Below are 13,423 nucleotides of genomic sequence, written 5' to 3'. Positions count from 1 at the left end.
TAATTATTGTTAATTTATTTTATTAGGGAGATCATTTACATAAAAAATGAGCTCTTTGAAAACCTATTTTTTTACATTTTATTATTAACTTTAAATGATAAAGAAACCCATTTTTTCAAAATGCACTGAAAACATCCAATGCTTTAGAACTTGAGAAAAACTGTACACAGTTTAGAGTACTTGACTGAAATGTTTTTCAATAATCTTACACATTTCTTTGCTCTGAAGTGTTTATTTAATATCCAATAAAGAGCCTAGGAGAGATGTAAACCCATTAAAGGCAGGGTGCATGATCTCTGAAAGCCACTGTTGATATTTGAAATCACCTAAACAAACACGCCCCAACCCCAATAGAATTTGGACCTTCTTTTGATAGAACTGCCCCACAAATACGCAACGCAGGCAACAATATCGGTTAGTAGACACACCCCTTACTGCTGATTGACTACAAGTGTGTTTTGGTAGTCTGCCGACTCCCTTTTCCAAAGTGTTTTTCAAAAATCACGCACCCCACCTTTAAAAAATCCTTAAAGATTCCTTAAAGAGATTGTTTACCCAAAAATACAAAATTCTGTCATCATTTACTCACTCTTTACGTTGTTACAAACAACATGTACTTCTTTGTTCTGATGAACACAAAGTCAGATATTTTGAGAACCGAATCAGAATCCCAATCCATATTATTATTTATTCCTACTATGGATTTAAAGAGGGGTTTGCTTATAAACATTCCTCAAAATATCTATTTTTATGTTAATCAGAACAAAGAAATGTATGAAGGTTTGTAACAACATGAAGGTAATTAAATAATGACAGGATTTTATTTTTGGGTGAACTATCCCTTTAAGAAGCTGCTTGATAATATACAAAGAGTAAATTTTACAAATTCTAGACAAAGGGTGTATACATAAAAAATCTGAAAATATAACAGCTTTGGTTTATTTTGAGATTTCTGTATAGTTCCGAAACTTACATCTAAATCATTCCATGATTTTAATGAGTTTACAATTATTCTAAAATGTGGGAAAAATGAATAAGTGACTCCACACTTTTGAAAGGTAGTGTAATATTAATACCTTTCCTTTTTGTGACATTAAACAATAAAATAATATAAATAAATGTTTCTGTAAAAAATGGTACGGCAAGCCGGAAGCTAAGTGTCGGTAATCGCGTTTGGTTGAGAAGCGGTCAGTCATGTCGGAGCAGGAGTCTCTGAAGAGCTCCAGCGCGAGGAACCGCGGAGGAGTACAGCGAGTGGAAGGCAAACTGAGAGCCAGCGTGGAGAGAGGAGATTACTATGAGGCCCATCAGATGTACCGCACATTATTCTTCAGGTAAGACGAACAGCATAATACAGTTGAAATATTGAAAAGCACGGGCCCTGTCTCTTCCAGATCTTTCTTGTTGTCAACCGAGCACACTTCTCGCTTGTGCTGAATGGTTAGCTGCTCACTCTGACCCGCCCCTTTCGTCACGTCTTCTCTTTGATTGGCCATCGCAAACGTCAATCGGTAGAAATCAGCCCCTAGCATAAAGCACTATTAGCTTCATGCTAATCTAAAGAACAAGGTTGATTAACATTTGCGGAACTTTATTATAACACAACAGTTAAATTACTGATAAAGATTACATCCAAATACAATTTATGTTATATGACAATTGATTGCGCACATTTGTTAGATAGAATTGATCTATTTCAACAGCGCCACTTATCAATTAAAAGCAGGTGAATTGTGAAACATGAATTAAAATGTAACGTTTGACAGGTCTCATTGTAATAACCAGATACATTAATGTGATTAATGTGCAACAAATACAGGCAACCTGAATGTTGTACATCTGCAATTGATTCATTCTTTCTCCTGTCCCTCTGCTGTATCTTTACAAAACCAACTAGTAGCTTATTCAACCTATCGTATCGTGTACTGTAGTCTATCTAGATTATATATCGTGACCTCAGTAGACGACTACCTGAGCAGCACCATAGTCTTCAATCGTAGACTGAATTGCTGGTTGGCATGATCTTTCACTATGGTATAAGTAAGGGGGGTTTAAACAGGGCTCTGGGGACCCCTTGGAACCTAATACAAATTTGAAGAATACAAAACAAAAAGCAAAAAAGTCATGTGTTCTCAGTTATTTAAGTTTGTAATCAATTAGCTAATTTCTATTTATCTAACACACGTTAAATGTTTAAGTTATCTACCATGGTCGCTTTTTAGTTATGAAAGCACAACATATTGTGTGATGATGTCTACACATGGATGATATTATTGGACATCATAGTCTTGAAACCTAGTGTCCTTTCTACCTAACAAACACTCAAAATCTAAATGAAATCAAATGGAAATGTAACCTAACCCCTCACAATCCATACATTGGAGCAGTGTAGACTGATGGGAAGAAGTATGTTATGTCTACTTCTGCTCTGCTTTTGCAAAACATTGATATGCTAACATTCTCCTTTGGATTAATCACTTCTATTGTATTGCTCTCATTTGTATGTATCTTTAGGTAAAGATGTATAATAAATGAATTGATTTTATAACGTATTTGTGCTTGCAGGTATATGTCACAAGCGAAGCATGCAGAAGCCAGAGAGTTGATGTACAATGGAGCACTACTCTTCTTTAGTTATAATCAGGTATGTTTTCATCTGCAGTTTAGTTCAGGCAGGTTTAACAACTGTCAGTCTGTGATCAATCAGACACAGTCACATTATTTATTAAAATCATTGTCATATTTTCATGGTTTATGAAATAATGTTTCCAGGCCAGGCTGCAGGTCTTATCTTGAAAGTAATTTTTGGTTGTTGCCCTCATTTATATTTCATGTCCAAATAAGTAACTATATTCATAATTAGTACTTAACGTTAGTAAACCTAAATTTAACCTTTAATTGCCTTTTTTACAAAATAGTACAGTATTTTGCTCAGTTTTTTACTGTATGTTCCCTGTTTCCATGTAAAAAGAAATATTTTTGGCTTCTGCTGAGTTAAATTTGACTAAGAATGCGTGTCTTTTTTGCATGTGAACAGGGCTTATGTGTTACTGAATATGTTCACTGAGATCTCTGCACAAATCTTTGTGTCCTACACAGCAAAACAGTGCTTCAGATCTTTCCATGCTGGTCCTCGAATCCCTGGAGAAATCTGGGTGTAATGTTGATGACGAGACACTAGGTGAGTTTTAATCAGTTTGAATGTGTTTAAAGGTCACCTGTGGCCCGGTTTACAAAATGTAAAATAAGTTTTCAGTGTCCCCACAGTTTGTATGTAAAGTTTCAGTTCGAAAACCCCCACAGATAATTTATTTTAGCATGGTAAAATGACCACTTCTTAGGCGTGAGCAAAAATGCTCAGTTTTTGTGTGTGTCCCTTTAAATGCAAATTAGCTGTTGCTCTCGGCTGGCTTTCCAGAGGAGGGTGAAGGTTCAAAAACTTGTGCTGCAGCAAACAGCCACAACAAAGCAGGAGAATCTCATGCAACAAGTCAGTAGCGGTGTTTAGCCTTATATGTTTAAATCAGTTTAAAAAGTCAATCATCTGACCGTACTGTGCATATTAAATAGCCAATGGGGGGGCCTGGCCTATATTATATTCCACAACAAATATACGTATTCATTTAAATTCTTATATATTTTAAAACGTAATTTTGTGATATACTCTGTAAAACAATTGTAATATCTGTATTTATCAAATCATGGCGCTCTGTAAAGTCCCTTTTATACATCTGTCCAATCCTGATGGAGGAGAGGCAGGACAAATACTACACCGGCCAATTGAAACATCTTGCCTTTATTAATGAACAACAACATAAAATTTAATATTAATAAGCATTGATTAAACAAATTCTATGTAAAATCAGAGGCTTAACTCTTTCGCCGCCAGCATTTAAAAAAAAAGTTGCCAGCAATAGGACTACCATTAGATGTAGTGGCTCATAAGAAGTTTTACACATGTGAGCCTAACGATGTCAGTGCCACTGATCTATATAAATGACTGGATTGCGCATGACGTCACACTTGTGAAGCCACCGCGCCGCCATGTTGGTATACCCAAACGTTCTATTAAATCAATGGACGTTATCAGATTTTAATGATAAAACATCACTTTACTCGTCTTCGTTTTTATATGTGAAGTTACCATGTACATTATTACAACACAAAAGTCCAAGGCATGTAAATAGTTATTTACTGAAAGTTGTACAATTTGCGTTTTAAACAGTTATTATACATTAATCTTTATTACAGTATCAGATCAGCAGACAGACCGCAGCATATTTAGTATTAATGACAATAAACGTGCTCATTCTGAAATCTAAATAAATAATCATGCTTTGTACCGTATGTGCATGCAATAATTTGCTAGTTTTGTAATTATGTTATCTAAACTTACATGTTACCTAAACTTATTTAGAGAAATAACGCTGACCGTCACAGTGTAGCTGAATGTCAAACAAAACTTTATTTATACCCGTGTCATTAACAAATGCAACAGACACACTCACCTTAACGTTTTTTTATAAATCCATGATCCTGCCCGATTAAAACATAAACATTGCAAATAACACCAGAATTAACAAATAATTAACGTACACATATCCTAAAAATTTACCTTATGTAACTGGTACGCTGTAAAGGGGGTAAATTTTGATCATGATTTTGAATGGAAGTCAATGGCGCTCTCTGCCGGTTGGGTATACCAAGATGGCGGCTCGAACTCTGCGCTGGCTTCACCTCACTCGGTTACGTCAAGCGTTCTATGCGCAATCCAGTCATTTATATAGATCAGTGGTCAGTGCACGCATTTACGTAAAAAAAACACCTTCATTAGTTCTCTTTTTATCACCTCTTGGTAGGTTTCATCAAAAACACCAAATTTTGAGCAAAAAGCTCAGATAATTTAATTTTGCCAAGGACTTTTGATAGAGATCAGATGCAGAGCGATCTTTAAAACATACACAGAGTTCTTTCTCTTTCACGTGAGGCGTTACTTCCGGGTTGTATAAGTTGCAGAAGTGGTGGATAATAGCGGTATTGCGGAAAGCCAGAAATTCTCGTCATTGGCAGGGAAGCATTTTCTCTTAATTGACTAGATAACTCACAGACTTTAAGCCGCTCAGGAGCCACATGAGTGAGTTTGAGCGAGAGAGCTTTCATTTATGTTTTATGACATGTGTAATAAAAATTAATAGTCTTTCTTCCAGAACATTTGGCTAAACTCTTTAGCTTGATGGACCCAAACTCCCCCGAGCGAGTTGCATTTGTCTCCAGAGCGATCAAGTGGTCATCCGGAGGCTCTGGGAAGCTGGGCCACCCCAAACTACACCAGCTGCTGGCACTTACGCTGTGGAAAGGTGCCGCAGACACATGACAACAACTTCACAGCAGTACAGTTTTGTTTACATGTTTATTTACTCAAATTGTGTTGTTTTTTTTTGTCCAGAGCAAAACTACAGTGAATCACGCTATCATTTCCTTCACTCGTCTGATGGAGAGGGTTGCGCTCAGATGCTGGTGGAGTACTCTTCAGCGCGAGGATTTCACGGCGAAGTGGACATGTTTGTAGCACAGGCTGTCTTACAGTAAGTGACGCTTCACAAATAATATCTCAGATTCTTGAGATTAGATATAAAAACACTGGTCAGCTGGAGAAAAGAAGTTACATACATCTGAGATGGTATGAAGCATGTGTATATAATAATATATAAATAATAAAATTTTATAGCAAACATTTTGTGACCTGTTTTGCTTATCAGTTCATAGAGTTTGACATCTTGGCATGCTGTGTTTATTTCAGGTTCCTCTGTCTAAAGAACAAACCGAGCGCATTGGTGGTGTTCACCACATACACACAGAAGCATCCGTCTATAGAGAAAGGCCCTCCATTTGTTCAACCTCTGCTCAACTTCATCTGGTTCCTGCTGCTGGCTGTGGATGGGTAAGATGATGCTCTGGATATCTGTTAGCCCTTTCCACCAGGGCTGGAATTCATTCTGAAACCGTCATGGGCTTTTCCACAAAAAGCCCTTGCTCCGTGCACTGTTCCTTGTTTAGAATTAGGGCTGTGCAAAAAATCACCTGCGATTCTCATGCGTGTTTCATCAGTAATGCCGGTTCCTTGATTAGTAGTAAATCGCCACCGGCTGCTTTCAGATGGAGCGGCATTTATTACACAGAGCTGTAGTTCAACGAGAAGCTAGGCAAAATCGCATAGATTATCCAAGTCAAATTTCCTCCATTATGAATGCGATTTTGCCTTGCTTCTCTGTAAAATGCCTGGGAAAACCCAGACAACTTCAGGCAAATTTTGATTTGCTCCGCAAGTAGTCTGGTAAAGAGGCCATTCAAGCCCATTTCTAATGCCGAGAAATTGCGGCACCAATCAGAAACGTTGGGGCGGGCTTTACACGATGACGACAGTAGAGCAGCAAGGGTCAGGCAGATTTTGTACATTACACAGATGGATGCCGCTGTGAAACATCACTCATTTGAATCAGCTATCGTGTCTGTTTTAAGCGATTAAAGCTTTTCCTTTTCATTAAAACCTGAGCAAAGAACAACACTCGAAGCCTTCATATCTAAAAAAGATGTTATCGCTGTCTTACCGACTGGATTTGGCAAAAGTTTGATATACCAGCTTGCAACTTTGGTGGCTAAACGAATGGGTCTTAGCAAAAGTGGCGAGCCCTATGGTAGTGGTGCATGCGTCATCCCCTTCATCACTCTGATTGGTTTTAGGTCTATCCAATTGCGCCCAGAGGCATTAGAGTGAGGTCTGTTGGTTTTAGGTCTATCCAATTGCGCCCAGAGGCATTAGAGTGAGGTCTGTTGGTGACGCCCCTTTGAAAATGATTTGTCTATGAAGCTTTGCCAGACCACAACTCAGTTACTACTGAGAATGGTTTGGTTTTAACAAGGCTAGTGAAATATGGCTCTGTGTAGTAAATGCGCATGTAAATGATGAGATATGCATGAGAATTGTAGGTGTTATTGAACAGCCCTATTTAGAATTGGCCCTAAAATTTTGCTGCTATCCTAAGAATTTCCCAAAGTATGCATTTCCTTAAAACGCTTAAGCGGCATAGCAATTTAATTTAACACGCTGGGTAACTACGGCTTTATGTACTAAATGCCTCTCCATCTGAAGGCAGTTTAACTCCTAATCAAGGAACCAGCTTTACTGGTGAGATGCGCGTGATAGTCGCATGCAATTTATCAGACTGCGTTAATAATTACTTGTATATAGTGATTTTTAAGACAAAATTTTGTGTAAAGCATAATAATGAATGTAAACAATGTATTTTAGTTATGGGAGTGGCATATTTTTAGTCTTGTTGTTAGGCCTAAGGTCATCGGGCTAGTTCGGCTTTTGCGCTGGTTTTGTTACGCAGACCTGGCAACCCTGGTCAATGGTGACATAGTGCATTCAGCTCTCTTTTTGGTAAATACACGAGCCGGTACTGAGGTCTGACCAAGCGTTCGCTTCAGCTTTGGTGCTGACGCGGAGCCAGTCTTGATGGAAAAAGGCAATGTGTGTCAAGTCCTCTAATGCTGTTTGTGTGTTTGTTTCCAGTGGGAAGTTGACAGTTTTCACAGTGTTATGTGAACAGTATCAGCCTTCACTTAAGAGGGACCCCATGTACAATGAGGTCAGTTGGTGGTAGTAATGCACTTTCTCAGTGCTTTACATTTCTTTCCTTGTTGAATATAGCATTTCACTTAGAAATACTTCACTTAATGAAAGAAAATAGGTTGTCATAATTCATGTCTGCTTTACTTTGTTATTCATTTTTATTTTGCTGTGTATTGTTTATAATGCATCATGTTCTTGTCTTCACTTCAGTACCTTGACAGAATAGGGCAGCTGTTCTTTGGAGTGCCACCAAAACAGTCTTCATCGTATGGTGGTTTGCTAGGTAAGACCCAAACTGTCCCTGCTGCTGTTTAAATCAGCTGTAAAACATTCAAATTATGTTTTCTGTTAAATTATGTTTATGTTTTGTATGTAATAGGAAATCTATTGAATAGTCTAATGGGCTCAGGGGAGGAAGAAGATGGCGAGGAAGCTCAAGAGGACAGCAGCCCCATTGAGCTGGACTAAAACATCTGTGACCAGAGAAATGCTGGTCCCCACATCACAGATCAGCCCTATACAAGCCGTTATACTGAACTGAACAATGACCAATCACATATTCATTTGGGCGATCTTTTTTCAACAACAAACTCCTTCATGCTATTGTTGAACTTTGTTCTATGATTTTTTTTAAGAATGAAGGTGCAACAATATCAAACTTCCTGGAGTTCTGCTGAACAAAATTTATAAAAATAGTGAAAGATGCACTTCAGATTCAGTAATTGTGACACCCTCCATTTGTAGTTCCACAGAGCTTTTGTTTTTGGGGACCTTTGTTTGTGGGAGAAGCAACACTGTTATTTTCCCGTTCTGCCCCGGAGGGTGGAGGTGTAATATTGAAAGTAATTAAATAACTCTTAACTTATAATCCACTCTACTGTACTTTCTATAAATCTTACAGTATGATAGTTCACATCAGAATGAGCCTTGGTTTCATGTCGGGAATATCGCGGTATCCTGGACTGGAGCGACTTCACCACTTCTGTTACATTGTATTTGTGTGGATGAGAAAAGCACAGATCTTAAAAACGTGTGTGAGCAGGTAGATGAATGAATGGTTTGTGATGTTCGAGCATGAATGTATGGGTCACCAACGGGGCACTCATTCACTGCTGAAGTGCGATTGAGCTTAATTAAAGAATCAAAATTAATGAAACATAGGAAATTGTGTCTTGTATTTATATTTTAGTACTTCAAAGAATAGTTCACCCCAAAAACCATCAATTAAAATTACCCTAGGCAATCATTTATATGTAACATATCTGGAAAACCATTATGTCAGGATTTTGTTATTTTATTCACTGAGCTGTATCAATCAGATAACAGTGTGCAGTTGACTGTGAAGCTCAGATCCGATGCTTTTTGGCATATCTGTGTGTCTATATAATGGCTTTTAAAGGGTAATGATTTTCTTTTGAAATAGATGGTACTACTCAAAACTTCCTCTTTAATGAAAGACAGCTTTTATTGAAACCAAGCTGCCAAAATGCTTTGAGTTAGATTGAGCTAGATGTCTCAGTATGACATCATAGTGTAATAAAAGACTGCTGCTGCAATCACTGGCTGCGTACGAAACCACATACTTCCATACTTTATAGTAGGCGAACGAATAGTATGTCTGAAACCTTAGTAGGCTATATGTAAAATGGTAGGCGAGAATTTCCTAGGATTTTGGGCTGTTTCTCGCGAAATTCAGAGGTATGTATACTTAAACCACCTAGTACACACCTACTATAGTAAGAAAAATAGTACATGAGCAGAGTAGTATGTCAGAATCCTCAGTATTCATAAAATCAGTAGGCGAGAAATCTCCGGATGCCTTACTGAGTCCACTCAGATTCTGAAGCAAGCATCAATGGGTACTTTTCTATCCTAGCTTTCCCAGGATGCCAAGGGAAAGCAAAGCAATCGTCATTTTGACCGGAGACCAGCCAAACGGGTGATTTCGATATACCGGGCTGTTCCTCAGCACCTGACTTCAAGCACAGACCCAGGTTATCCCACAACGTGGTCAGTTGATTCATAAAAATAAAGCTTCAGAAATGCCACAGCTTTGTTGAGTAAATGTAAATGTGATAGTTTGTTAGAAAAATACAATGGAATAAAGTTTTCTTTCATATGGTTATGACTTCTATTATATGTTTTCATTTATTGTGATGGTTTAATTCATTCATTATTTTTATACATGTTTCCTGTTGTTTTAAGTAAATAAAATAACAATATTGCTTCACTAAAAATATATTCACATTGCCATGCATTTGTTTAGTTTGTATTCAAGCATAGCTGTCATCTCACAATACATATTTCACGAGTTCACACTTACAAATAAGTTAAAAGAATTAAATTAGTAAACGTATTTGGCGTGCTGTCCGGGGAGAGGGCTCTGAGCAGGGAATGAGCCTGAAACACAGAGTATCCCCCCCCTTAAGGAAATAACTTGGTAAGTGAGAGGAGACGGGGTGGAGGAGGGATTCTGAAAGATGCGAAGGATTTTCAGTGAGTTCCACTGTGATTTATATATGGCTTGCTTTCGAGCTGATTGCTTGGGTGTATTGTTGATTACCGATTGAAAGCGGCTGGTGCCATTGACTACTGATTGAAAACAGCTGAAGTCACTTAGGTATTTTATTTGACATGTTCCTCCCGAACTTTGTTAATAAAACATCATTTCACGAGTTCACACTTACAAATAAGTTAAAAGAATTAAATTAGTAAACGTATTTGGCGTGCTGTCCGGGGAGAGGGCTCTGAGCAGGGAATGAGCCTGAAACACAGAGTATCCCCCCAAAAGGCAAAATAGATTATTCGGACAGAAGCCGGGAGCTGTGCCCCCCAAACGTAGAAATGATGAGGCTGATGTTTGCTGAGAAGACATCTGGAATCGGGAGTTTGGGTCTGTTTCCGATGGAAGATTAATATATGCTGCGCTGTTGGATGGGTGAGCCCACCACCGCCGATGAGCAGGATGATTTAACGGGGTTTTGCGACGTCCGACGGGAGTTCAATACTCGCTGCGATCGGACGTGTAAGCCCTGCTGGCGGTGGGATGGGCAATTTGGTTAAATTATGTAAGGAGGCTTTTGCTGTGTCCGACGGGAGTTCAATACTCACTGCGATCGGACAGGTAAGCCCCCGTTGATGGTGGGCAATTTAATAATTTCTATTTAGGATGCTTTCTAATAGTGCCCGACGGGAGTTCAATACTCACTGCGATCGGACGGGTAAGCTCCCCACTGGAAATGGGGAATTTGTTAATTTAGGAGGCTTAGTGGTGCCCGACGGGAGTTCAATACTCGCTGCGATCGGACAGGTAACCTCGCTGGCGGAGAGATAGGCGATTTGATTATTTATTTTAAGAGGCTTTTTAAGTGGTGCCCGACGGGAGTTCAATACTCGCTGCGATCGGACAGTATAGCCTCGCTGGCGATGAGATGGGCAATAATAATTTATATTAGGAGGCTTTCTAGTGGTGCCCGACGGGAGTTCAATACTCGCTGCGTTCGGACAATATAGCCTCGCTGGCGATGAGATGGGCAATGATAATTTATATTAGGAGGCTTTCTAGTGGTGCCCGACGGGAGTTCAATACTCGCTGCGTTCGGACAGTATAGCCTCGCTGGCGATGAGATGGGCAATAATAATTTATATAAGGAGGCTTCTAGTGGTGCCCGACGGGAGTTCAATACTCGCTGCGATCGGACAATATAGCCTCGCTGGCGATGAGATGGGCAATAATAATTTATATTAGGAGGCTTTCTAGTGGTGCCCGACGGGAGTTCAATACTCGCTGCGTTCGGACAATATAGCCTCGCTGGCGATGAGATGGGCAATGATAATTTATATTAGGAGGCTTTCTAGTGGTGCCCGACGGGAGTTCAATACTCGCTGCGTTCGGACAGTATAGCCTCGCTGGCGATGAGATGGGCAATAATAATTTATATAAGGAGGCTTCTAGTGGTGCCCGACGGGAGTTCAATACTCGCTGCGATCGGACAATATAGCCTCGCTGGCGATGAGATGGCAATAATAATTTATATTAGGAGGCTTTCTAGTGGTGCCCGACGGGAGTTCAATACTCGCTGCGATCGGACAATATAGCCTCGCTGGCGATGAGATGGGCAATAATAATTTATATTAGGAGGCTTCTAGTGGTGCCCGACGGGAGTTCAATACTCGCTGCGATCGGACAATATAGCCTCGCTGGCGATGAGATGGGCAATAATAATTTATATTAGGAGGCTTTCTAGTGGTGCCCGACGGGAGTTCAATACTCACTGCGATCGGACAGGTAAGCCTCGCTGGCAATGGGGTGAGGAAAGTTGATTATTTGTATTAGAAGGCTTTCTGGTTTGTTTCATATTGGCAGGGTTTTGCGAAATTTGACGGGAGTTCAAAACTCGCTGCATCGGATGGTTAGCCCCCCTTTTTGTGATCGGAGTTAATTTAACTGATAAGGGTTTGGTGCGCTTTTTTAATGTGGAAGCGGTTAGATCTGATATAGCTTTTAAAAGCTTCGGATGACCAACGACCAAGAGCTTGGATCTGCTGCCGCGAGAGTCCTTTTTGGGCGGCTGTGGTTGCAGCACCTATACGGAATGAGTGACCTGAAAGGTGTTCTGCTGGGATGCCCGATTGGATTAGGACTAATTTTAAATGTTTTTGAAACCAGAAGCGTGTGATTGGATGTTTTGCGTCGTTTATAAAAAGTGGGTCTGAGGGGTCTTTGCTTGTTAATTTTCTGAATTGAAGGTAGGATTTGAGGGTTTGGTAAGGTTGGATAGGTGAATGGAGGTTGAAAATATAAATGAAATGGCCTTTTTTGAATTTGTCTGTCTTACTCTGCTTGATAAAATAGGAGATGGTCTCGTCGTCTACTAGGGATAGATCTGAAATTGTGGGATGAATCTTTGGGTTAAAATTTGAGGTAGTGGTGAGTTCCGAGGATCTGAGAAACCCGAAAAAGGCCAAAATAAACATTGCATCCAATGTGCGGGCTGTATTGATGGAATGGTAGCCTAGACGCAGGGTACGGATACATTTAGTAAGTAGGTCTAGTGTTAAAGGTTGTCTAGCATCTGGGCGAGTGGGGTGGCTCTTTTGGATGCCTTTAATAAGCACTGATGTTTGTGAATTTGTTAGAGCAGGGGAGGGAGAGCCGAAAATTAATTTATGGAAAAGTTGGATTCCGCTTAGATAGCCTTTAATGGAACTGATTTGTAGGTTTTTTGTGGTGTTGAGGTAGGAGATGAACGATGTAATTGTGAGCAGTGAGAAATCTGGGAATGGAAGATTAAAAATTAAATGAAAGGTTTTAAAACATCTCCAGGCTGTTAGATATGATTGGAGAGTTCTGGTGGAAAAGGCTTGGAAAATTGAATTTAGAGAAGCGTCATGCGTAATGTTCTCAAGGAATGGTTTACGGGAAGATTAATTCCGAATAGTGAGGTACTGGCGTTGGGTTGGGGTCCGCTTCTGGAGCCAGCTGCCTGAATTTCTGATAGGATCTGCGCTCTGATGTTACTGGCCACGGGGGGCGGATCTGAAGCGATAGCGTTAGAAGGAAGAGGCATCTGGGTAGCTGTGAACAGGGAAAAAGGCGATTTTGTCTGAGGAATCGAGTTTTTTGGAATACAGTCCGGCGTAGAAAACTGAGGTGGTCTTGTGCTCGCTGCTGCTGTTGGAGTTTGGGAAGCGAACGGGAAAGAGAGAGAGTGTTGAGGTGGAAAGTAGATGGGCTGGGCTTGCGCCGCTAGTGGAGGCATCATCGCGCTACCACTTGCCGTAGGC

The 13,423-nt window shown here is 39.9% G+C and overlaps 1 protein-coding gene across 2 annotated transcripts; it reads left to right on the top strand.

The window, feature by feature from the left end:
• Nucleotides 1-1,152: 1,152 nt before the first annotated feature.
• get4 (guided entry of tail-anchored proteins factor 4) lies at nt 1,153-8,504 on the top strand. 2 transcript variants are annotated; one of them, XM_065242639.1, is made up of 9 exons: nt 1,153-1,334; nt 2,566-2,644; nt 3,100-3,181; nt 5,208-5,357; nt 5,447-5,585; nt 5,801-5,941; nt 7,577-7,652; nt 7,847-7,919; nt 8,016-8,504. In XM_065242639.1, exons 1-9 carry the CDS (start codon nt 1,195-1,197, stop codon nt 8,102-8,104), a joined length of 969 nt encoding a protein of 322 aa, XP_065098711.1. In that variant the 5' UTR covers nt 1,153-1,194; the 3' UTR covers nt 8,105-8,504. The 2 variants fall into 2 exon arrangements, with proteins under 2 accessions (XP_065098711.1, XP_065098710.1); XM_065242638.1 differs by having other exon boundaries at nt 5,196-5,357.
• The last annotated feature ends 4,919 nt before the right edge of the window (nt 8,505-13,423 follow it).

This window comes from Paramisgurnus dabryanus, chromosome 1, assembly GCF_030506205.2.
Source record: "Paramisgurnus dabryanus chromosome 1, PD_genome_1.1, whole genome shotgun sequence".
NCBI lineage: Eukaryota > Metazoa > Chordata > Actinopteri > Cypriniformes > Cobitidae > Paramisgurnus > Paramisgurnus dabryanus.
This window is presented reverse-complemented; position numbering and strand designations above follow the sequence as displayed.

What these genes read in the sequence shown, in the direction of transcription:
- get4 (XM_065242638.1), top strand. Translation starts at nt 1,195, where the DNA reads ATGTCGGAGCAGGAGTCTCTGAAGAGCTCCAGCGCGAGGAACCGCGGA. An exon ending in TCTTCTTTAGTTATAATCAG is followed by an intron (nt 2,645 to 3,099) that starts GTATGTTTTCAT and finishes TGTCCTACACAG; the next exon opens with CAAAACAGTGCTTCAGATCT. An exon ending in TGTTGATGACGAGACACTAG is followed by an intron (nt 3,182 to 5,195) that starts GTGAGTTTTAAT and finishes AAAAATTAATAG; the next exon opens with TCTTTCTTCCAGAACATTTG.